The 26478-nt window shown below is 34.3% G+C and overlaps 1 protein-coding gene across 14 annotated transcripts in view; it reads right to left on the reverse strand.

The window, feature by feature from the left end:
* Nucleotides 1-26478, reverse strand: part of SCFD1 (sec1 family domain containing 1) — a 157636-nt gene that overhangs the window by 119974 nt on the left and 11184 nt on the right. For all 14 annotated transcript variants that reach the window (XR_014810666.1, XR_014810668.1, XR_014810667.1 and 11 more), the window contains 8 exons: nucleotides 24115-24205; nucleotides 19996-20118; nucleotides 18702-18789; nucleotides 15539-15628; nucleotides 12493-12548; nucleotides 11127-11212; nucleotides 8293-8392; nucleotides 2827-2966 (listed from right to left, as the gene is read on the reverse strand). Coding sequence is in view for 10 of the 14 variants with exons in the window: in XM_084969023.1 (XP_084825149.1) it covers nucleotides 2827-2966; nucleotides 8293-8392; nucleotides 11127-11212; nucleotides 12493-12548; nucleotides 15539-15628; nucleotides 18702-18789; nucleotides 19996-20118; nucleotides 24115-24205 (774 nt within the window). In the remaining 4 variants the exon portion in view is untranslated. The remainder of the gene's footprint in view (nucleotides 1-2826; nucleotides 2967-8292; nucleotides 8393-11126; nucleotides 11213-12492; nucleotides 12549-15538; nucleotides 15629-18701; nucleotides 18790-19995; nucleotides 20119-24114; nucleotides 24206-26478) is intronic.

Genomic DNA, 26478 nt, shown 5'->3' on the forward strand with positions numbered 1-26478 from the left:
TTATTTCCTTTCTTTTCATTACTCTATTTTCTCTTCCCCTAAAAACTATTTGGGAAAAAAATACATTTAGACTGAAAAACAAAAGAAGAGAAGCCATGGCATATTAAACATTAATTTAATATTACCACCCAAATGAACATATAGTGTCAAAGTACAACTACAAAGATGCATTAAAAATATCATATGCAAATATCTGTGGAAAAAAACTTTTATTTCTGTAAATTTGGTATCTAGAATACCACTGGTTAAAAACAACATAAGCTACAGTTTTGCTGCTGCAGGCCTGATAATCTTCCCAGCCAGGGCAGTTTAGCAGTGATTTCCACAGATTTCATATATAACTGATCTGTAATCATTGAGAAGCTCAAGTAGAAAGTGTCACGCAGCATTAATCTTGAATAATTCTTGATGAATGTCTGTTTACCATGAAATGGTTCCTAAGTATTTTCATTTACAGCCTTAGGGGAGGCCAGAAGCTTTTTCTCTTTCAGGAAAGAAACGGTCATGTCTCACCAGCAATGAAACAAAAACCTCTCCCCTTCCTCCATCCTGACACTTCCTAACACTCCCTCCTAATGATCAGCACAGAAAGGACAGAAGTTCCTGAAAGGACTTTGAGAAACAGAATCCAGTTTTACCTAACAACTGCAGGCCCTAACCCCAGGTCCAGCAGAATCTGTTGGAACAACATACCTTAGAGTGCAAACAGCAGTGAGCCTGGGCTGGCTGAATTAAACAATCCTTAAAATCTTCAGTACCTTTAGGTCTCAGAGCTAACAGACAATAACAACTGCTTAAATTTACTGAGTGCTTATGTATGCCAAGCACTATGCTAAGACTCTGTCTCTATGGTCTCATTTAATTTTGATCACAATCTTGGTGAGGTACATACACATTACTGATAATTAAGACCAGGGATTTTGGAATCTGCCAGAACTGGGTTTTACCCCTGGTTTTACCAATGAAAGCTGGATGATTTGGGGCAAGTTACTTATTTATATTATGTCAAGCTTGAAAACAACCTTCTGAAACAGGACAACAGAATTATCATTCCACATTTTACTGATAAGGACATTAAGTCACTTGTTAACTCTATGCTTGTCTCCCAGTGTCTATTACCACATCACTACTGTAGCATGATATTCAGAGTGAGGGCTATTGAGGAGGGCTATTCCCACTTACCAAATAAAAAAAAATTAAAGTTTTTACTATTTAACTGACCTCTTACTTTGTTCCTAACCATAAGGAACAATGTTTCTTAAAGAAAATGTTCAAAATTTCCATATTTGAATAAAGAAGCTGTTTTATTAATGCTTTTTTTTTTCTATTGGGGAATCCTGCATCCTTCATAAACACTGTAAATTCCTATACTTTACCATTCTAAAAGGAAATGTAGACTATGCAATTGCAAAGAAAGAAAATAATTTAAAATAAAGTTAATTATAACAGTACCCAAAATTTCTATAGTCAGAGAAAAGAAGATAGTGACTTCTCACTGTAGAGTAACCAAAATTCTTTGTTATAGCAACGTAATTTTCCAGTATTAAAGTCTATATTTTACTTCTCTTTAAACATTAATGAGACCGAAAAGAACAGCCATGTCAAGGACATAGACATAAATGTATAGATACAGTAACAGCTGAAATAGTGAAAAAAATTATTATTAACATGGTATTTCCATAATTGTTGATGAGCAATATTCTTTTTTTCTCAGAGGAATTATTTTTGTTTGTTTAGAATGATTTTTCTAGCCATAACTGGATAACTTTTTGTTTTTAATGGCCATACCTGCGGCACATAGAAGCTGCAGACCAGGGGTTAAATCCAAACTATACCTTCGACCTCTGCTGCAGCTGCTGCAATGCCAGATCCTTTAACCCGCTGCGCCGGGCCAGGGATAGAACCCCTGCCTCTGCAGCGACCTGAGCCACTGTAGTCTGATTCTTAACCCACTATGCTACAGCAGGAGCTCTAATAGATAATTTTATGGCAGTTATTGAGCTCATGAAGTACCCTCAATTTTAAAGGGACAAAGCCATAAACGGGATCTGTACATTTGCTTATAATAAATTACATGGTAAACTGCTACAAATTTTTTCACCTATTATTTCTAATGTACACTGAAGAAATCTGGTTCTCATGCTTAGGTATTTCCTCCACAGATATGAGTTCTTGTTGTAGCTCAGCAGAAATGAACGTGACTAGCAGGTTCCATCCCTGCCCTTACTCAGTGGGTTAAGAATCTAGTGTTTTGTCGTGAGCTGTGGTACAGGTCGCAGATGAGGCCTGAATTTGATGTTGCTGTGGCTATGGTATAGGTAAGCAGCTACAGCTCTGATATGACCCCTAGCCTGGGAACCTTCATATGCCACAGGTGCAGCCCTAAAAAAAAAAAAAGCAAAAAATAAATTTAAAATTAAATAAAAATAAAAATAAAATAAAATTTGCATGAAGGCAAACATGGAACAAAAAGGGAAAATCACAACCTGATGTCTCCCTACCTCAAAAACTAATTTTAAGACAAAAATAGTGCTACAGAGGGTGAATGGGGATAGAATGGAAATTTAGAAAGACTGCCTATAAATTGTCAAAATTATATGGTATGAATTTTGAAGAGGGAAACAAAACAACAAAAACAACATAGAAACTAGGAAATGAATAACAGAGACACAGGTCCATAGACTATTTAATTATAGTTCTTATTCATTGTGTAAGATATACTCCCATGGCCTGTTTAGATTTTTTTTAATTCAAACTCATTAAGTCAGATGACATCTTCATTTCTTTTAACGGGGTGAATCTTTCACTTATTAATGTTTTTCTTACCTTCCTTTATGTTTCTGCCAAAATTTATCAACTGGAGTTAAATCATAAGACTTCTTGTTTTTTCTCTTTGGTCTAGCACCAGCTGGAGAAGTCTCTGTTCCTGAAGACTCTTCCAAATTAACTCTGTTTAAATGGAAGTCCTAGGAAAAAGTAATCCCGTTTTAAATAACAGTTTTCCGAAATTAAGAACCATAATATTTCCTACAAGAAAAAAAACATAGATTCTTGCTGCCTTTTCTACTATTTCTAAGGACATAATACAAATCTGAAATTTAAAAAAACCTTCCAATGTTTGTTACATAAAGGTACTTTTAATTATTTATGTATTTTTAATTAAATAAGTAGATGCATATGATACCAAATTCAAAATATGCATAAAACCATGTTAAGGTTCTTGTATATCCTTTTAGAAAAATATTTTTGCATGTCAGCAGACACATATCCTTCAAATTCGAAAGAATAGGACTACATTATACATACTTTGTATTTTTACTTTTCTCATTTAATGATGTACTTAGAGACTTCCTCTATCTTACATGTACATCTACCTCATTTTTATCACAGCTACACAGTAGGCCAATATTTGGCTGTATTTATTTGACCAAGTCTCTTGATGCCTAGTTGTTTCCAGTAACAAACACAATGTTAAACGTAATTTTTAAACTCTTAGAGAGTCTTTAACACTCTGATTTGTTACTTGATGGACTGCACTAAAAAACTGCAACAGAAACTACAATAATAATAACACTTCTTTTCATATAAATTTTAAAAGGTAGTCAGACCAATAGGTACTAAACTTTTTTGCCTAGATGTAAGTTTACTCATGTGAGGCTTGATTTTTTTCCCTTTCTCAAAAAAATGTATGAAAAACAAGATAAAAGTGAGTTATCTTTTTAAATTTTTCTATTATAGTTGATTTACAATGTTCTATCAATTTCTGCTCTGCAGCAAAGTGGCCCAGTTACACACACACACACACACACACACATACTCTTCTTCTCAGAGTTATCTTTTCTTTAATCTCCCCTTGATAAAAAAAAGGTCATTAATACTGAGTTTGGATCCTTAAACATACCCTGAAACTTTCTCAAATCCTTTACAAAAGCTTACTTCCTTGCGCTTTTCCCCTAAAACAAAAGAGTGCAAAATATATAGATGTCTGAGAGTATTAAGTCTATTGACAAAGAGTACACTACATTATATTTCAACCTGTTAATATTATGTCTTTCCTACAGACTCCTTATATTATCATAGGATAAACATACTATAACCCTATTTAATTTCTTTTCCCATCCCATATCTCAAGCTCACCTTTGCACAACAAATTATCCATGTGGGAAGAAAGTACAATAAAAAGATAGCAACAACTACATTTTTTGTTTTTAAAAATTATCTAACAAAACAAAGATACTGAAGAAGAGAAACATTTTTAAATAGTTATGCTTTATTAACTATAATTTCTAGTGAAGTACTATTTCCATGATGATGACACAGTTCATCCAAATAAAAGTAACTTGTTTGCAAAATTACTGCTCTAAAAATAGGAGAACATAATATTACGAAAGTATGGGTGGAACACTTAAAAGCACAAAATGATAAAGGAATAAAAGATGTTAAGAGTTTTGAGAAATAATGTAATAGCAGCAAGAATATTCCCATTGTTTGCATAATAGCCAGGCAAATAAAGAAAAGTAACTTCAGTCTTGAAAATTGGGAAATCAAGACATTCTGTGCTGTACTCGTTCTTGTTAAAGAAACTGAACATTTATACACAAAACAAAAGAATTAGTTTTAACATGGCAGAGTCTAAGATTATTTCCACTGGTGTTCACACTTTCCTGACTTAGAAAACTGGACAACAGTATGCCATTACCAGATATAAATAAATCCCAAAGGGAGGAGCTAAAAAGATGGCTATAAGTCTTCAGAAGTCCTGTTTCCTTTCACAGGTTAAAGCAGATCGGTAGAGGCAGACAGAGCTACTGTTAACAAAATTACATTTGTGTAGTATAGGTGACACCTATTTATGCAGAGCTAAGATTTATATTCGCATGAGATAAAAGCCAAGTAAAGTACAAGTAACTTAGCAAGGAATTGAGACCAATCTAATTAAGTCTCTAAATCTATCAGTTTACAGGAAATTCTGGGGAAAAGGGAAATATGTCAAATTGTACCCAACAAGGAATCCACCAAATGCAAAAATGTCATATATCTTTAAGAAAATGAGTGCTTCTAAGATGTTCTAATAACCTTTTAAAAGTATACATTAACTTGGAAATGACTTCCTTTTTTGCCTTAGTGTCAAGAAAAAAATAAACTTTATTAAAATTTTTATGTGTATCAGTATAAATTCTGACTTAATGTTTTAAATAGTCAGAGTCAGTAGCAGAGGGCCAATGGCACAAAAAGGGCACCTAAAATTTGAAAGAACAAAAGACAACTAAAGGACAAGACACTGCCCAAAACAAAATAATTTCCATCCCTTTGCTTAAAACCAATCACTGCAGTCTAACAATCAAATCTACCCCTCCTGCAACCAAGACACAATAAAAAGGAATCATGATTTCCTAAATATTTTCTTTAAATAATGATTTTACTTCTCACATCCTGATAAAAGTAAGGAGACACTGCAAAAATTTTCATCAGAAGAGTGTTATTTCCCATGTTAAACAACAACAATCACCTTTCTGACACAGTAGTTTCCAAGGTCTGATATATAAATATTATCAAGGTTCTGGATTTTCAGGCAAAGATATATAATATAAAAAGCAACCTCTAATTTCAAGTTAATAGTTCCCATCTAGAACATTTACTCCATCTTGTGGAGGTAAAGAGTATAATTAGTAAAGGATTTTAAAAGCTTAGAAGAAACTTCAAAAACAGCACTTGTACAATCAATAGAAAATGCCTTCTTTACAATTGGTTATGCTATCTTGGTTGTAGTTTTTTCACATATAGAAACTATATTAAAATTAATGAACAGGATTAAGTCAATATAAGTTGTGTAGGTTAGTAAAACCAATCCTTTAAAAGAGACTTTTCATAGGACCTAAGTATTCTAATAAGAATGTCACTGAGAAGAGACTGCTTAAAGAGAACCTAGCCTAAGAAAGTTAGAGATGTGCACTGCACTTTTGTAACAAAAAATTTAAAAAAATGATAACCCAAATGTCCACAGGAATCCACCATTCTAAACTCCGTATGTTCCATTTACCTTGTATCCCACTGACTAGCACAGTGTCTGGCACAGAAGAGGCACTTAATATTTGTTAAACTGTATTCCTTGGAAATACATGGTTTCCAACTTTTTATTCTGTGAGGATTAGTACAAAGTCCCAAAACCCCTTCCATATTCTTTTATCGTCTTGTATTTTTAAAAGGATATTCTAACTTTAAAGAGTAGGAAATAAAAATTAGTATATTATACCTTACAAGGATACTAAAAGGTAAAGCACTAAAAAAAACTACTATAAAGATCAGTCTAAAAACTCATTTCATATTCTTTAGTATTCTAATTTTACTCTGGAAGAGTTAAAACCTCAAAAACAGTATTAACCTTGTCTAGTTTTGGGGAATGTCTGCTCTAAATTGTTTCCAAATTTATCTTCTGACAATGGGGACTCAGCATGTTCCTTTATATTGCAATTACCTGTATATATGTCCTATCTCCTGTACTCAAAGTGTATTTATTTTCCTCCAGGAACTCTTCAAGTTCAGAAATTAGAAAAGATCCCAGGATCTCAATGCTCCATAAGCCTCCATGCACTACTGGCAGGAGTGAAGAAATGACCCCTGGTCTGTATTCCTTACTAAGACCCTTGCTCCCACCCAATAGTCAGAACCAAATCTAACTTGAGACTATCAAAACTATCTGATTATGCCCATTAGTGCCTGCTTGCCTCTATACTACCCACTCCCACTTCAGATACCATCTCTCATTCTGACCGGATTCCTGAAACTATTTTGCCTACTCTCTGGAAATCATATTCAGTCATCAGCAAAATCTCCTACTCTGAACATCTACCCTCAACTTCTACTGTACTTTCTTGTACTTTTGCTTTTTTTTTTTAATTTTAATTTTATTTTTTGCACTTCTGGTCTTCCACTGTCCTTTCTGAACTTGAACTGGCTATCCCCTATAGCCTTCTCAGATGGTAACCACCTTTTTCTTTCTTTTTTTTTTTTTTTGGCTTGTCACACAGCTCATATCACTAGACCTGGGATTGGGCTATCTTCCTTGTTACTACCAGACTCTTTACTTGTCCTCTTCCCTAAAACAACTCCAGCTTTGAAACACTTGTCATCAGCCTATAACAGTAGTTCTTGATCAGAGACAATTCTGCCCCTCTCTCCCCCTCTGGGTATATTTGGCAATATTTGAAGACATTTTGGTTGTCAGAACTAAGGATTGCTACTGGTAGCTAGAAGGTAGAGGTCAGGGATGCTGCTAAACATCTTATGATGCACAGGACAGCCCCTACAACAAAGGATTATCAGGCCCAAAAATATCAATAGCGTCAAGGTTGAGAAATACTGGCCTGCAGGCATCCTGGTCACTAATGCCTCCCAGAGACCTACAGGACACATGTATCTCCACAATCAACTCTTCTTTCAATCATCTTCCAATAGGGAATATATATAAACATGCTATACTTTCCCTCATTTAAAAATCTTTTTGACCTTATGCCCCCTGCCAGCAGTCACATCTTTTCTCTCCTATATAGCAAAACTCTTTTAAGATTTGTCTATATTCACTCACTTATGCCTCTCCTTCCAGTCTCTCTTAAACTCACTTCAGTGTTTAGCACCTATACTGTGGAAACCTGGTCTTACCAAATTCACTAATAACCCTGACACTGCCAAATGCAATGGTGACTTCTTAGTTCTCAGCATTTGCACAACTTAATTTTTGCCTCCTGTTTGAAACATTTAATTAATTGGCTTCCAAAACAACAGACTGTTTCCATATTGCACTGGAATCAGATTACAGCTTTAAACATGAAATTACCTATGTGGAATTCTTCAGAAAATATATGGTGTAATATTAAAAAATACTATTTACTTTTACCATAAAATGAGGCTTAATTTTCAGAAAAAAAAGGGGGGGGGGGATAAATTACAGCTTTTCTCCTCAAGGAGAACAAATTTATTTACTTACTCAGTATGGGGGGAAAAAGCCACTCATTTTCCTGTTCTTTTTTTCCCCATCATTCCAACAATACCACTGATTTACACTGTTATTTAAAGACCATAAATTTGGAGCTTTAAACCTCAAGGTCTCACTATTCTTTAGCATCCACATCCAGTGATACCAAATCCCATTGTTCCTATTTCTTTTTGTTCCTATTTCTCAGCTCCATCCTTCTCGTGTGTGTTTCTATAACCCTGATGCTAATTTTAAATTAAGAAGACCACTTACTGAATGTTACTACATTTTAGCAAAAAGTGGTATATTTAGCCTCTTACCAGTACATCATGCACCAAGGCTTGATATGTCCAAGTATGGTGTAAAGGAGTTGCCAAATCTATGTTTCTGTCAACAAGGACTAATAAAGGCCTTTGGAAGCTGTAAACATATTAAAAAAAATATGTAACTCTTGATACCAGTGTATACATCTAAATTATTCTAATACTTTCAGTATATGTCATTTTGATATGAACAATAAGCAAGCTAATATTGACATTTCATAATACTTAGCTTTCTAAAAAAATTCTAATACAATCAGTCAAGTAAAGGAATACTTTGGGCTACTTAAGAGTCTGAATATGATGCTAGATTATAAGTCTTACTCTGGAAACTCTTTTAAATGAAAAAAATCTATACAACTACTTTTACAGAATAACTTTTATAGTTACCAAAATAAGTTCTACTCAGATTTATATTTTACATTTTTGAATAAAAGGAAAAAAGCCTTTGTCAGTTTCAGGGAAAACAATTACAAAGAGTATGATCTTAGAAATTTATACAAATGTTGGATAGTTTCATAAATTATCAATTCTAATTTTTTCTATAAATACAAATTGAAAAAAGCAGACTTAAGAATAAAGCCTCACAAAACCCTATCCCATTATAATACATGAAGCTAAAACATCATGCTACAATGGCAACTAATTATATAATCACTCACTTACCAGACATTTCATTTATTGTTTAACTCCATCATTATCATTTAGATGTGAAATAAACTACACTTTGAGCAAATTGAGGCACAAAGTCATCTGGTTACCATGTGTCCCCAAAGTTGTAGAGATTTTGCTTCAGAGGCACTATACTGTGTCAAGAATGCACATCAAATTTCAATAAGCACTGGTACCTGATTATATTAACTATATATTTACATATAGAGGGGTGTGTGTGTGTGTGTGTGTGTATTCTCCTGCAGGAGACCTCTAACCATTTCACTGCACCCTATTATGTGTAAGACAGTGAACTTCCAACTGCACTGACTATAACACTTGGCGATAAAAAGTAGGGGTGGTACTCTTACCATCTATGATTTATTACCCCAGAGATACGTGGAGGATGGGGAGGAGAGTCTACGAAGGCTTTCTTCACTCAGCAATATTGACATTGGGGGGTGGGATAATTCCTTATTATGGGAGATGTCCTGTGCAGTTCAGGATGTGCAGCAGCATCCCATAATACACCCTGCTAGATTCCAGTAGCATCTATCCAGTTGTGACAATTGACATGCCTCTAGACATTACCAAATTCTTGTTGAGAATCATCAGCCTACAACTGGGTACAAATACATTTAACAATAGTCCAATAATGCTGCTGACCCCTAATTCAAATAATTTAGAAACGTACCCAACAAACTAAAAATAAGGTAACTACATTATGCTTATAGTGAATACACTAAAAAAAATTATCCAAATAAAACGGTGCTTTTTTTTGGTCTTTTTGTCTTTTCTAGGGCTGCACCTGCGGCATATGGACGTTCCCAGGCTAGGGGTCTATTTGGAGCTGTAGCCACTGGCCTACACCAGACCCACAGCAACACCAGGTTAGAGCTGTGTCTGTGACCTACACCACAGGTCACAGCAACCCCAGATCCTTAATCCACTGAATGAGACCAGGGATCGAACCTGCAACCTTATGGTTCTAAGTCAGATTCGTTAACCACTGAGCCATGACGGGAACTCCAAAACAGTGCCTTTACATTGGTTTCTAAGACCTATACCAGAGCACAATAAAAAAGGAACTATTAAGTAAGATATGACATAGTAGTTGCTTCTGTTACCAAAAAAAAAAAAAAAAAAAAAAAAAATCAGGTGAAAATTTGATGTGTCTGCTCTACTTAATAAGAAATATTTAGAATATTTAATGAAGTTACAGAACAGTTTACATAGGAGGTGAAACAGCTGAACAAACAACTGAAACACAATGTTAGTGACTCCAAATTGTAGAAACAGTATATAATACTGCAGAGAGCCATCGAAATTGACTTGAAGTCTATAGAAGGTTCCCATAAAATTGTTATTCCTGGAAGGCAGATATACTGAGTATCAATATATTTTCACAGGCTGTATTTATTAATTCACCCAAAACTAGGGGTAAAAATTATTTTTCCAAAATACTGTCTATTCCTCTTGAAATATTTTTTATGTACTGGTTTAGGTTTCTTTACTTCTTCGTTCCAATACTGTTCATTATTTTTAATAATCAAAAGTTAAATGTACTAAGATGGATGGTTTTTTGTTTGTTTGTTTGTTTGGCCACACCCACAGCATGTGGAAGTTCCGGGGCCAAGGGTCAAATCCAAGCCACAGCAATGACAATGGAGGATCCTTAATCTGCAGAGTCATCACAGAACTCCAATGGATAGCTTTTTTAAAAAGGATTTCTTTCCAATAATAATTGAGCAGTCAGTAACTTTGTCATTATCCATTCATGCAAGACATGCTAACAAAAACAAAAATATGATTATTTTAGTGTAAAAATGGAAATCAATTAATAGATAGGTAGAAATAGACATGGAATCACAAGTTTTTCACTTACTTTTTTTTTTTTAATAATAAAGAGGCTTAACGATAATTAAAAAGAAATGTCTTTTGACTGTTAAAGCTGTATGTCTAAACAGAAAAATTTCTCCTACAGATGAAAAAAATGCAAAACAGGAAATTCAAACAAAAGAAGGTAATTTAAATAAAATATTCCATTTGTATTTTTGAGAACTATCTCAGTCAAAACTCTGGTCCTGATTTTCCAGTATAAGGGTATTCTATTAGAAAAGGAAAACAATGCAAAAAACTCTAAAAATGTTTCATTTTCAAGTGTACATTAATTAACATAATACCTGAATTGGCCAGCTCCAAGTGTGTCACCTGTAAAAAGACTGTTTCTTGCATCTCTTAGATTTTCCCGAAGTTTCTTATCTAGTTTCTGAAAAATGAAATTTTAAATTAATTCTTAAAGACCAGTTTCAGCGAACTTCATACAGGGTAATACACAGGTGTTCTTCATTTCATAACTAAGGAACTTAGAATTTACTTATAAAACAGCAATTCTAACATTTTAGCTTCTTTACTATTCAATATCATCCTAACTTGGACTTGGAAAGACCAATGCTTTTTTTTGTTCTATTCTGACTCAGACCTGATTTCACTAACAATGACTTTCTGCTGGTTATTTTTACTTTAGATACAGGAAACACTTTGCAGTAATGACCTATCTTCTCTCCCAAAGCATAACTCTCCTGTACCAAGGAAGCTATCTAAATAGTGGTGGCTGCAAGTGGCTCCAGAATAGAAATGGAGTATGTGAAAGAAACCAACTCTCCATCAGTCAATGATTCATTTAGGCTAATAAAAACTCAAAAATCTTCCTCTAGCTTTCCATACCATTTACCTTCTTTTCAGTAATTCTGTAATTTCTCTAACACCTTATTTATCTTTTATATTTAAAGCAAAATTTTTTTTGGGGGGGGGCAGTGCACGTCCATAGTATGCAGAAGTTCCCAGGGCAAGGATCGAACCTGTGCCACAGTTACAACCCGAGCCACAGCAGTGACAATTCTGGATTCTTAACCTGCTGTGCCACCAGGGAGCTCCTAAAGCAAATTTTTGAATGCTTATTTTATTTTATTTGTTTTTTTGGCTGTGCCTGTGGCATGTGAAAGTTTCTAGACCAGGGATCAAACCTGCACCACAGCAGCCACCCAAGCTGCTACTGTGACAATACCGAATCCTGAACCTGCTACAACACCACAGGAGATTTCAAATGCTTATCTTATACTGAATATTTTACCCCAGTATTATGGAAAAGCAAAATATAGTTCACCACTTCAAAAAATGATTATAAGTATTAATAAATGTCTGCTAAATGAAGTTAAACATTAAGTGATTTAGGGGATCAAATAAGTATAAAATAATACTTAGAGACACAAATCTGAATGAGGAATATACACTTTAGTGAAAAAGAAACAGGGCTGAAATAGCACACTCACATTAGAGTAAATCATTTTACTCCATCCTATGATCACAATGATTACTTTTTATTTTTGGTGGAATCCCAATGTTATAAAATAAAAATATTTGCCTTTGGTTCTTAATAACCTATAACAATTATATACATAGTTAATATTAACAAAAACACTTGAGGTAATTAGGGAAAACAACTGAGACAATATTATTTATCTCCAATGGATATTTGCATGAACTCACCACTGCTACCATTTCTGCTGCTGTTCCTCTTGAACATCGGATTATAGGAACAGCACCTATTTTAATAAAAGATATTAGCAATGATCTCAGCTCTTAATAATTAAAATGGATACATATACACTAGCATCAAATAATACCATATGAGAGATGCATACAAATTGAGGCTACAAACATAAATGGATTTATAATCTTGAGAGTAAAAGCAAGGTATCAGAAATGGACCTTCCCATTTATAAAGACAACATTGGGGGTCAGAAAAAGATGATTTTTATATTGTGTGGGCCAATCAGTGTGACCGTATTTTTTCAATGGGTTGACTGATCCCCCCAAAAGCAGTTTCGAAAAGTCTACTCTACTCACAGGGTTCACTACAGTACTTAAAAAAATGAAAAGAGCTTATCTAATTTAGCAATTTGGCATTATTATTTTTTTGTATTAAAAATTAATAATGAAGGATTATGGCCTTTTAAAAAAAATACTAATTTAAAAGATTAAACACATTCTATGCATAATGTAAAATGCTACTCAAGTTGATTTCAATTTATTATCAAATCATTTTGGACATTTTAATTTCTCTTTATTATTCCAAGTTTTATTGAAGTCTGAAATTCTAAAATGAGAAAAAAAAATCAAACTGCATCAAAAATCTCATAAAACACAGAACATTGTAATATTTATATAGCTAAGTTCTTCCATTTAACCTCTATACAAGGCATGTTCAGTCAATTGCAAAAGTAAACATGTGAAATATTAGTACATTTTTAAAAACTGTTTTCTTCTGATGGCATGCTACACATGTCTGTCCTAAGAAAATCCAAATATGAGATGTATAAAGTTAAACCTCTTGATTCTAGCACCCCAAAATAATCCCCTAAGAATTAGATACAAATGTTTTCAGGTTATATTCTATATACAGTCTAAATAAGTGTGTATGTGGAATGTACAAAAAAACAAAAATAGGATATTTTACATACCATCCTTCAATTTGCTTTATTTATTTATTTTTTTTTGCTTTTTTTTTTATTTTTAGGGCCGCACCTGTGGCATATGGAAGTTCCCAGGCTAGGAGTCCAATCGGAGCTATAGCTGCTGGCCTACACCACAAGCCACAGCAGCGCAGGATCTGAGTTGCATCTGCGACCTACACCACAGCTCATGGCAATGCCAGATACTTAAACCACTGAGCGAGGCCAAGGATCAAACTCGCAACCTCATGGTTCCTAGTCGGATTTATTTCTGCTGTGCCATGATGGGAACTCTAAATTTGCTTTCTTTCACTTAATTTATTGATATCCTTCTATGTCAGATTGGCAGTAATTTCAATTTTTCCTCTGGAAAAAAATCACTTTCTGACACTCTATGTAATAAAAGTGGCTTCTAACACTTCAGTGGTCTTTGTATTTCTTTTTCAATCTACTCTTCTTTTGGAAATACAGTTATCATCAAGCAAAAATAACCTTAATGTCCACAATAAACATAGTACGCGGCAAAATTCTGGATACTGTGTGGGACGGCAAAAAAGAGAGATTAATTATGTCTGTTTAATGACTAAAAGTGGTATACATGAGCTTTCTTAAAAACAAACAAACAAAAACCAAACAAAACCTAAGATCAACCCCCATTTGAAGGTACTGAAAGCAATCAAAGGCAGGCAGAAAGTAGAGGAGAGTGAAACTTATCAAAGAAGAAATATATTTGAAAAGTGAGAGATAACTTCTAACCACCTTTCCTCCTAAAGGTACTTTTCAATTTGCACGGCACACAGGAGAATAATCTCAAGCAGAAAACAGAAGACTTACTGAGCTGAGAAATCAAAGACTGGAAATTAAAGGGAAAAATCCTTGAAAGGAAGGAGCCCCCAAACCTGTACACAAATTCTTCTCAAATTTTTGTCTATATCCTAAACTATGCATGTATCTTTCTTAATTTTCTCATTTTTGAAATGGAGAGAAATTTTATTAAGTTACTGTAAGGATCATTTTAACTGAAAGGTTTTCTGTGTCTGAAAGATTAAAACTGCAATGAGAAGGCTTCTAAACAGATTCATTATTAATGAATAGTAAAGAATAAAGTCATACAGGCTTCTAAACAGATCCATTATTAACGAATAGTAAAGAATAAAGTCATACATTGGATACTAAATACAGTGTACCTATAAGTAAATTTAGATATTCCAAAGAAATGCTTAAATTCTGAAAGTATGTTGGATTAGTATTATACGTAAATTTAGCGTTTCCTAGAGCCTTGGAAGTTTGCCTTAATAGTTACCGGACATACATCTCTCTAATTAGAAGTATATTTTCAAAATCAAATATCAACAGAAAATTAGAAGGCATACAGGTAAAGTCACCAGCAAATATTCGAACAATAGAAAGTTACAATTACCAAAGACATCTAAGGTGGTAACTCGAGATCTGCTAAGTGTTAGCTACATCTAATTATTAGAAGAACCATGGTTTTATATACAGTACAGAATGTATATTTTATTCTTTTGTGTGTGTGTGTGTGGCCCCCTTTGTTTTTTGGCCTAGCCTTTGGCATGTGAAAGTTCCAGGGCCAGGGATCAAACCTGTGCAACAGCAGTGACTCAAGCTGCTGCAGTGACAACACCAAATCCTTAAACCGCTGTGCCACAAGGGAACTCCAGAATGTGTGTTTTATTCTAATTCCAGAGAAGGCCTTTAGAAATCCAGATAAATAGGGGGTCATATCACAGTATAACAGGTTAAGGAGTTCCCATCGTGGCTCAGTGGTAACGAACCCGAGTGGTATCCATGAGGACCATGGGTTCAATTCTTGGCCTTGCTCAGTGTGCTAAGGATCTGGCACTGCCCTGAGCTGTGATGTAGGTTGCAGATACGGTGGCTCAGATCCTGCACTGCTGTGGCTGTGGCCCAGGCTGGCAGCTTAGCTCGGATTGACCCCTAGCCTGGGAACTTCCATATGCTGTGGGTGTGGCCCTTAAAAGACAAAAAATAAATAAATAAGGTTAAAAAGAGTTGTTAATTTGCTTTGAAGAAATAAACAGAAAGATCTGAAAACTTACCCAGTGTGACAAAAAAGCAGAAGAGACTGTCAACAATAGTGTCCATAACAGTTTCCATTTCTGTGTCTGTGATATCTGTCCTGTTAATGGCTAAAATGACATAGGTAAAGGAGAAAAAAACAACCAAAATTTGTGCCTTATTTTTATTAAATTCTTAAAATTATTACTAAACACCTAAGAATATGCAATTTGATATTTATAAACTCAAGTAAAAATTTTTATGCTTTAAACTTTAGGTGAACAAGTATGCACTAAAAATTATAATACCTGAAAAAAATTCCACTCAATATCAATAATGAGTAGCTCCAAAAATAGAATGAAAAAAACTCACCACATAAATTATACAAAATTTTTGCCAGAATAGGAAAATAAATATCATATTCTATAATTTTATTCACAAACATTAGATTGCCTCAAGAAACTAATGATCTTATTCAACTACTGCCAGAAAAACACAATGCAAATCAGTATCTAAGAGTAACATCACACACATTTTCTTTGTATTATAACAAATTATATGAACTTCTTTTCTAATCTACTAGACTGTACATAAGTGGTTCTCAAGCTTTAGTGGGTATAGGAATCACTCTAAGAATATATGAGAGAAGAGAAGGCATTTTCTCTGGAAGCTATTAACAATTAAAGATCCTTAGCTCTTTCCCTCAGGGATTCAATTCAACAGACTTGGGACAACTCTAGGAAATCTAAAATTTTGGCAAACTCATCAGGTGATTCCTGGAGCTACATGTTTTTTTCTTTTTTTATACTATTTCTTGCTTAGAACTTTAAAAACCAACATTTCAAATGTTTTTAAAAGATAAAAGTAATAATCATCCATAGCCAGGAGGGAAGAATAAGTGGAGAGGTAGTAAGCCTACTTACTTTGACAAACAGTGACTGTGAGGTCCTGACTACTTTACTATACCCTGGCTTCCATATTTGAAAAATAATTTGGTGGGGCTACGCTTTAAGAAACATTGCTGTGAAGACTGTGTGAGACCCTACCTTATTCATCTTCCTGCCTCTCATAGTACTCAGGCCCAGTGTCTGACAAGTAGATGCTCAGTGATTACTTGGTAAAAGACTTACCGGGCTAAAATATTATCTATTTAATATTTTTTAATTTCCCAAAATCCTGAATATGAAAACAAATATAAAATTCAATACAACTCATGGTCAGCATGAGAGGAGAAACAATATTAATACCTATTTCATAAAGTTATTCTGAGGAGTAAATGAACTTCTATTGTAAAGTGTGCACAGGGCAATCTATTATTATTATGGTACTATCATTTTATTATTGAGAATCTAGGCAATTAACTGTGACTATACTTTAAAATTAATAAATTAAATTTATCCTTTAAATTCAATAATTAATAATTAATTTCAAAGGTGTGATTTTGTTTTTGTTTTGGGTTTTTTAAAATCGTCACACCTACGGCATGAAGTTGCTCCCTAGCTAGAGATTAAACATGCACCACTAGTGTCAATGCTGGATCCTTAACCTGCTGAGCTACCAGGAAACTCCCAGATGTATGTTTTTAAGTTGAGAGATAAAGGAAGATAAATTTATGTAAACACTTGAATGTTTAATGAACTCAGACTCCCCATAAATTTATCTTTAATATTTATTAAAATACTTGGACAAACTTTATTTGACTTATAAATTTGTCTGCTCTGGCATATAAAGTACCTAAAACTGCTCAGTCATTAAAAAAAATCATGAAATTTTACTGTTTGCAGAAACATGGATGGACTTGGAGGGTATTATGCTAACTAAGTCAGTCATACATAGAAAGACAAATATTGCATGCTATCATTTATATGTGGAATCTAAAAAAATACAACAAACTAGTGAATATAAAAACAACGAAAAGCAGACTCACAGCTATTGATAACAAAAGAGTGGTTACCAGTGGAGAAAGGGAAGGGGGTGGGATAACTTAGCAGCAGGGATTAAGAGGTACAAACTATTACATATAAAATAAGCTATAAGGATATACTGTACAACACAGTGAATATGGCCAATATTTTATAATAATTATCAATGGAATATAACCTTTAAAAACTGTGAACCACTATACTGTACACCTGTAACTTACATAATATGTACATCAACTACACATCAATTAAAAATAATCAGAAAATTAATGTGCTGAATTTATAAATGCAACTTATAACTGTTTAAGCGAATTTAACAAACCAAGTTTACTAAGTTTGTTAAATCAGACTGATCAGAATTCAGTCAGTTCAATCTGAGTTAAAAGATCAAAGAAAAAGTAAGGTATTTGTTATCATGTAAACCAGATTTATAAATAACGGCACAAAATTTACAAGTTTAGCTTAAAGGTTTAAGGAAACCAGGTTTTAAAATGTAATTTAAGTAGGTAATTAATTTAAAAGTCAACTATAAATAGACTTCTGTAAATAACTACAGTACTGTCAAAAATCTATTACATGGGCACATTAGCAAACACACTGGAGTTTAGAGATGTTGCTTAATTTCAATAACAAGGCTCAATGAAAGCAAAAGGAAACTAAAGCACAGAAAAGCAAAGTAAGCTCCTCTGTCAAGTACTAAAAGATTACCTGAATCCTACTACTAATATACCGTCTTGTCATGAGTGAACCCATTTATTCAAGTTGCTATGGTCAAATAACAGGTGTTTCATTGAGCTGACAAAAGATTTAGTAAATGCTGTTTATAAGTGACAGAATTCAGTCTGAGGAATGTTTTCTTTGTGTGCTTAAAAAAATCTTTTAGGGGAGTTCCCGTCGGGGCTCAGTGGTTAACAAATCCAACTAGGAACCATGAGGTTGCAGGTTCGATCCCCAGCCTATTTCAGTGGGTTAAGGATCTGGCGTTGCCCTGAGCTGTGGTATAGGTTGCAGATGTGGCTCGGATCCTGCATTGCTGTGGCTCTGGCATAGGCCGGTGGCTACAGCTCCAATTGGACCCCTAGCCTGGGAACCTCCATATGCTACAAATGCGACCCTAGAAAAGACAAAAAGATCAAAAAAAAAAAAAAATCTTTTATAGCTCCACTGCTTACAGCAGTAACAAAGCTGGTTCTGGTGTTCATTAAACATGTTCACTATTTTTTTTCTCACTACACTGTTCATTCTGTTAACAATGAATTAAAATATTCCTATTTTTACATACCACGATATGAAACAATCTCCTTATTTTGATTACATAATACAAACATATCATCTTCCAAAGTAATAAAGTTGAGATATTGATCAAAAACCTAAAAACAAAAGAAAAGGTTTTCAAATCAGTTTTACAATATTGAACACACATTTAGTTTGACTTAATCTACCACTGGTAAAATGGAAAAAATTACAATTATATTCAATAACTAAAAAATATGCAATGTAACAGATTATCTAATTGGGCAAGATTGAGAAGTTAACATTAAAAAGCAATCAAAAACAAGTCTTCAGGCAACAAATCATTAAGGACAGTAGTATTTTGAGAAAACAAAATTTAAGAAGATATAAATTTTTTTAATTGTGTCTGGGATGGGAATGGATATCAATTTTGAAGATAAACCACAATATCAATTTTTATATTCATTTTAATCACACTTTCCTAAGAAAGTCATGTCAAATGTTTTTCAACTGTAAAGGATATTTATAGATGGGGAAAAGTTATACCAATTCTTTAGAAATGCAAATCAGGAGGAAAAAATACGAAAACTATTTGAGATGTTAAATTTAGTTAAATTGAAAACTATTCCTATTACTTCATGAAAATTAATGATAAAATTTTGGAAGAGAAAGAATAATAAGACACAAGCCTCAAGAACTAGACAGAAGTAGTAGTGGCTTATCTAAATCTAGGAATTAAAAAAATCTATTAGTGTGGAAAAAATGGAAAATAAAGGCATGGTTTGTCCTACATCATTCTGTAGAATTTTCCATTGTATCTTGCCCAAATTCAAGAAGGGCAAACCAAGAATATATTTTACAAATTTATTTATGATTAAGCTGAACTTGACTAAAAGTCACCATGATATAAAATTGTTGGCCTGTTGTGAATTCCTTCTTTTAATATGCAGCACAGCCGTTCTAGATACTCTCAAATTAAAAGGGATCTGAAGATGGTATGGTAACTACAGTGATTGTAGATAAAACAATGTCAAAATATTCTGAGTATGATTTATGACAACACAACTAAGTTGAGCTATAAAGATAATGCAAATCCCAGCCTAAAACAAAAATTGATTCAGCTTTTTATTTTTATATTTCAAATTAACTAAGTCCCTTTAGTTTGGTTTATTTTGCCTAGTTCAAGCTGAAGATAATTTACATGATCAGAACTCTTTCTAAAAGTATTGAGTCTTAATATTTCTTATATTGTTCTGGTCCTACGTAAATTAGACACCTATAATGATTTTACAGGTTTCAGAATTACATTAACAAAATGCTGTCAACTAACCAAAATCTCTTACCTTGGCTACTTGCGTTACTGCACTAGCTGCTAATGCTGCATTTGCAATATCTTCCAGTTTACTTCTTGAAATAGCAGAAATAAAATTTAAATAATATGATTCATAGAGTTGATTTCGAAGATCCTAAAAGTACAATGAATACTTCATTCTTATAGGATAGTATAAAGGATGATGATAATTTAAAATCTTTTAGACACATTAAGATCAAGGTTTTAGTGGGTAATATTCATATTTAAAAGATAAGCTATATAAATGATACAAAAAATGTATCCCAAGAGAACAAAGTTATGAAGAGGCACTGGTTACTTCGTTATCAGATGTAACTGACATGTACTTTAATAATTAAAGTTATGATATTATATTAGTAATAAAATGTTATCAATTACAACAGTGCACAAAACTGCTCTGAAATAGCATATCTGTGTTTTTCTTAAAAGTATCCATAAGTGGCTCTCTTATATAGTTTAAATGCTTATTATATTTAGCAGACACTAGACACTACCTTCTACTTCTTCAGTCATGTGATGAAACAACAAATACATCTTTCACTGTACACAGACATGTTACAATTCCAAAGCAATTCTAAAAATATTCCTTTTGATCATCCAAAAATATTGTCATTTAAAATTATGTTAACACTTAAATTTACTTATCTTCTTAAACTCTAGGCAAATACATATCTAAATAAGCATTCTTCTTCAGATCCAAGATATTGTCAATTATAACAGGCACCATATTTCATGGAACATTAAGCAAGAATTAACACTGTCGATATTATACGCACCATCAATTTTAAAATGCTATGATTTCAGAGATGGTGAAAGGTGAAAAACTGAGGGTTTGAAGGCTGGGTGAAGAAGGTGGCTAAGCAGTGCAGTGGTTCAACGAAACCTGAGAGGTTGGATAAATGGAGATTGATAGAACTAAGAAAATAGTATGCACATTGAGAATATTGGGAGCCTGCTTCTCACTGTCAGAGAAAGGAGAAAGGAAAAGCTGGAATGAATCCAATACTTCTGAACTAAATCAATTTTGGAGGTTATCTGTCTGTCTGTCTATCTTAGATAAGTAGCAAGATTTACAGCATTAAATACTGATACAGACAAATTACCCATGATATTTTTCACAGAACTACAACAAACAACCCAAAATTTATATGGAACCACAAAAGACCCAGAATTGCCAAAGCAATCCTGAGAAACAAAAACCAAGCAGGAGGCATAACTCTCCCAGACCTCAGGCAATATTACGAAGCCACAGTAGTCAAGACAGTGTGGTACCGGTACCAAAACAGACATACAGACCAATGGAACAGAATAGAGAACCCAAAAATAAATCCAGACACCTACGGTCAATTAATCTTTGACAAAGGAGGCAAGAATATAAAACGGGAAAAAGATAGTCTTTTCAGCAAGCAGTGCTGGGAAAGCTGGAAAGCTGCATGCAAATCAATGAAACTGGTACACACCCTTATACCATGCACAAAAATAGCTCAAAATGGCTTAAAGACTTGAACGCAAGACAAGACACCATCAAAATCCTAAAAGAGAACACAGGCAAAACATTCTCTGATATCAACTGTACAAACATTTTCTCAGGACAGTCTCCCAAGGCAACCGAAATAAAAGCAAAAAAACCCAAGGGGACCTAATCAAACTGACAAGCTTTTGCACAGCAAAGGAAAACACAAAAAAACCAAAAAGACAATTTACAGAATGGGAGAAAACAGTTTCAAATGATGCAACTGACCAGGGCTTAATCTCTAGAACATACAAACAACTTACACAACTCAACAACAAAAGAGCCAACGACCCAATGGAAAAATGAGCAAAAGACTTGAATAGACATTTCTCCAAAGAAGACATAGAGATGGCCAACGAGCACATGAAAAAATGCTCAATATCACTAATTATTAGAGAAATGCAAATCAAAACTACTATGAGGTACCACCTCACACCATTCAGAATGGCCACCATTAATAAGTCCACAAATAACAAATGCTGGTGGGGGTGTGGAGGAAAGGGAAACCTCCTACACAGCTGGTGGGAGTGTAAGCTGGTACAACCACTATGGAAAACAGTATGTACTTCAGAAAACTAAATATAGAACTACTATATGCCCCATCAATCCCACTCTTGGGCATATATCTGGATAAAACTTTGATTGAAAAAGACACATGTGGAGTTCCCGTCGTGGCGCAGTGGTTAACGAATCCGACTAGGAACCATGAGGTTGCGGGTTCGGTCCCTGCCCTTGCTCAGTGGGTTAACGATCTGGCGTTGCCGTGAGCTATGGTGAAGGTTGCAGACACGGCTCGGATCCCGCATTGCTGTGGCTCTGGCATAGGCTGGTGGCTACAGCTCCGATTCAACCTAGCCTGGGAACCTCCATATGCCGCGGGAGCGGCCCAAGAAATAGCAACAACAACAACAACAAAAGACAAAAAGACAAAAAAAAAAAAAAAAAGAAAAGAAAAAAAAGAAAAAGACACATGCACCCGTATGTTCACTGCAGCACTATTCACAATAGCCAAGACAAGGAAACAACCTAAATCGCCATCAACAGATGAATGGATTAAAAAGATGTGGTATATATACACAATGGAGTACTATTCAGCCATAAAAAAGAACAATAATGCCATCTGCAGCAACATGGATGGAACTAGAGACTCTCATACTAAGTGAAGTCAGAAAGAGAAAGACAAACACCATACGATACCACTTCTATTTAGAATCTAATATATGGCACAAATGAACCTTTCCACAGAAAAGAAACTCATGGACTTGGAGAATAGACTTGTGGTTACCAAGGGGGAGGGAGTGGGATGGACTGGGAATCTGGGGTCAACAGATGCAAATTATTGCCTGTGGAATGGATAAGCAATGAGATCCTGCTGTCTAGCACTGGCAACTATATCTAGTCACTTCTGATGGAGCATGATGGAGGATAATGTGAGAAAAAGAATGTATATATGTATGTATAACTGGGTCACTTTGCTGTACAGCAGAAAACTGACAGAACACTGTGAACCAACTATAATGAAAAAATAAAAATCGTTTAAAAAATAATAAAAGGAAAAAAAGAAAAATGGCATAGTTGGGTTTATGCAAGATAAAAGAGAAAGCTGAGCATTATCAGCTATATAGGATACAAAATATGTGACCTTCACTAACAAATAATAATTTGATTCAACAGTCAATAATAAGTAAAGATGTCTGTGACTTCTGGGAGGCACTGTTAGCTACTTATCCAGTATCAACTATTTTCTCCTTCTCCCTTGCTAAAAGGATACAGATTTTATTTGGGGGTGGCAATACACTCATCGAAATATTAATGTGTACTCCCTTGAAGCTAATTCTGTCCAGGGAGACATAAATGGAAGTTTTGAGAGTTTCTAGGAAATTTTAGTTTTCCTGATCAAAATTAATACAGCTTGCATAGTCCATTTCCCCATTCTTGCCTTGAACATATATGTGTTGTCTACAGTTGCATCCATGAAGCAACAGGCAAGACAATGAAAAACAACAAACTGAAGATGACACAGATCATCTCGTTGGAGTTTCTGCTATGGCATCATGGGCTAAGAATCTGACTGCAGCAGCTCAGGTTGACCCTGAGCTGCAGGTTCAATCCCCAATTCCCAGCCCAGCACAGTGGGTTAAAGGATCTGGCATTGCTGCAGTATGGCTCAGAGTCAACCCCTGGTCCAGGAACTTCCATATGCTGAAGGAATGTCCATAAAAATTAAAAGAAAGAAAAAAAAAAAGACGGCAGATCAAAAAGATAGAAGGGCCCTGAATCTTTAATTATCTTTTAGAGCTCCTATACTAACTTGGACTTCCTATTATCTTTGGAAACTAAAACCCTATTTTTAAAGCTAATATAATTAGGTTATCTATTTTTTAAAGCCAAACTCAGTCTCAATCAATATAATGCTTCTTCAGTCAAAAATTTTTAAATCTTTCAGTTTATTTAAAATTCAAAAGGAATCTCAAAGGTCATGGTGGGAAATTGGGTGAGGGAATTTCTGATTTTCTGCACTGGACATCTAAGAACTTTTTTGAAGAAAAAAAATCTGTTTCTACCTTTAAGAATCAGGAAAACAAAAACTCATATTACCTGACACAGTCTGTCAATATTTTCTTCAGTTGGCATTACAAAATACACTGCAGGAACATCTGGAATAGGATCTCGATCAGAGTGCAGAAGCCTAAAAGACATAAAGAATGTAAAACAATTTTTTCTTAGTCACTTATCTAAAAAGATAGATAAAACAGTATTTCTCAAACTGGAAGTTCAGCAGTTCAAGGACAGTGATCAGCTCTTGCTGCAATTAATCATTTAACCCAGCTTTCTCCTTGTATCAATGTTAATATTATTTATTAGTAAAATCCTAAAATTAGTCTTCATTTCTACTCCAATCACGTTACTTCTAATATCTCTTATGGTCAGGCAGTCTCTTTTACCAATATTCTTCTTGATGAAAACTAAAGCACATTCAAAATCAACTGTATTCCCAATTTTCATAGGAATATGTAAATTTTATATGTGGGGGAGTAAGTGGGAGGAAAGTGCAGCTCTCCATGAGAGGAAAATAGAAAGCTAGAACTGTCTTTAGAAGCAATGAAAAAACTTAACCACAAGTAAAAATAAATATTTTTAATTTTTTAAATAAAAGGTATATGAATGCTTCTTTTACACTTTAATAAGACAATCTATATTTTTCTATTTACTGATTTATGTGAGAATGCAAAAGATTCAGCTAAGCATTTCATAGAGTACATCAGTTGATAGTTTTCTCTTTTACAATTCAGGGAATCTATTAATTCCAATATCACAATATCAAACAACAAAATGTCCTTGGTAAGATTTTACCACGCTTCAGGAATTCCCATTGTGGCTCAGTGGTAACGAACCCGACTAGTATCCATGAGGATGCAGGTTTGATCCCTGGCCTCGCTCAGTGGGTTAAGGATCTGGCATTGCTGTGAGCTGTGGGGTAGGTCACAGACGCAGCTTGGATCTGGCGTTGCTGTGGCGTAGGCCAGCAGCTGCAGCTCCGATTATATCCCTAGCCTGGGAACTTCCATATGACACACATGAGGCCCTAAAATGAAAAGAGGGAGGGAGGAAAGAAAGGAAGGAGGGAAGTAGGGAAGGAAGGAAGAGAGATTTTACCATGCTTATATCAGGAAATATGAGTAACTTCTATTTCTGAAATATTCAAGTCCCAATTCTACAAGCAATATTCTATATATAGTCTTCTATATCCATCCTTCAATATGTACATTTATTTAAGTCATCCTTCTATAAAGAAGAGAGTCAAAGAGGCACGTGTTGCCAGTGAGTTCGCATTTAATAACTTTTTTCCATCTGTTTGGCCTCAGCTACTGACACCAGGATTACAATGTGCTGGCAGTCATTGGTTACTGTGTTCTTACACTGGCTGTCCAACTACCTAAAGGGCTACAAACATCATTTCATGTTCTGGGAATTTGTAACTACTGTTTCCTACAAATCATCCTAAATCGGATTGCAGAATATAAAGTAACTAATGAAGTATTCTCCAACAAAGAATAGTCAGAGGCAGAGTGAACAGAAATTTACCAGAGTATCTGTGTAATCTTTTCATGCTCTGATAGCAACAGCAACAGGTGGGGAGAGAGAATGCACAACTCTCAAATTGACAGACTATCTTGTTACTCTTTAAGGAAGTACTGAGGCCTCGTTTTTGTTAGTCACTGTTTCTGAGCCACTATGGTTCAGTAGATAAACAGCCCAGAATCAGTGGTTAAACAACCTGGCCACAACTATGCTATGAATTACCTGTATAACTGGGGGACAATCACTCACACTCTATAAAATTTAGTCTTTTCATTAGTAAAATAAAATAAAGGAGTTAAGTAGTAGGGAAGCAATAGCAACCAATTCTTATAATAAACCATCATATCCAAAGATGGCATCAAGCTTAACTTTAGTTCAGCTCCTAAGTATTAACATGTTACCAACAACAAATTTGTATTTTAAATCTGACATAAAAATGAAAGGAAAAACCTGTCAAATACCATATTTCATCAAACTTAAGGTGCTACTGATTTTAAAACATATTATTATTATTATTATTATTATTGGCTGTGCCTGTAATTTAATTCCCAGGCCAGGGATTAAAGCGGTGCCACAGCAGTGACAATACCAGATCCTTAACCTGCTGAGCCACCAGGGAACTCCAAAAAATATACTATTAAAACAGGCAGAAAAACGCTGCCAATTAAACTATGTCATGGCATTAATGGGAAGAGAGACTCTAATTTCAGAAACATGAAAAAGTAAAAAGTGTATTTTAGAGTTAATGCAATGTTCTATTAAATTAAAACAAATATGCAATATAAAATTGAAGTGAACCAGATTCTGATGTTATTCACTGGAAATCTAAAACCACATTCCCAAGAAAAGAACACATTGTATTTCAATATATTATAATAT

This window comes from Sus scrofa, chromosome 7, assembly GCF_054392235.1.
Source record: "Sus scrofa isolate SSC_HxYL_T2T_F1_AM1 chromosome 7, Sscrofa_HxYL_maternal_Yorkshire_Landrace_v2.0, whole genome shotgun sequence".
Taxonomy (NCBI): domain Eukaryota; kingdom Metazoa; phylum Chordata; class Mammalia; order Artiodactyla; family Suidae; genus Sus; species Sus scrofa.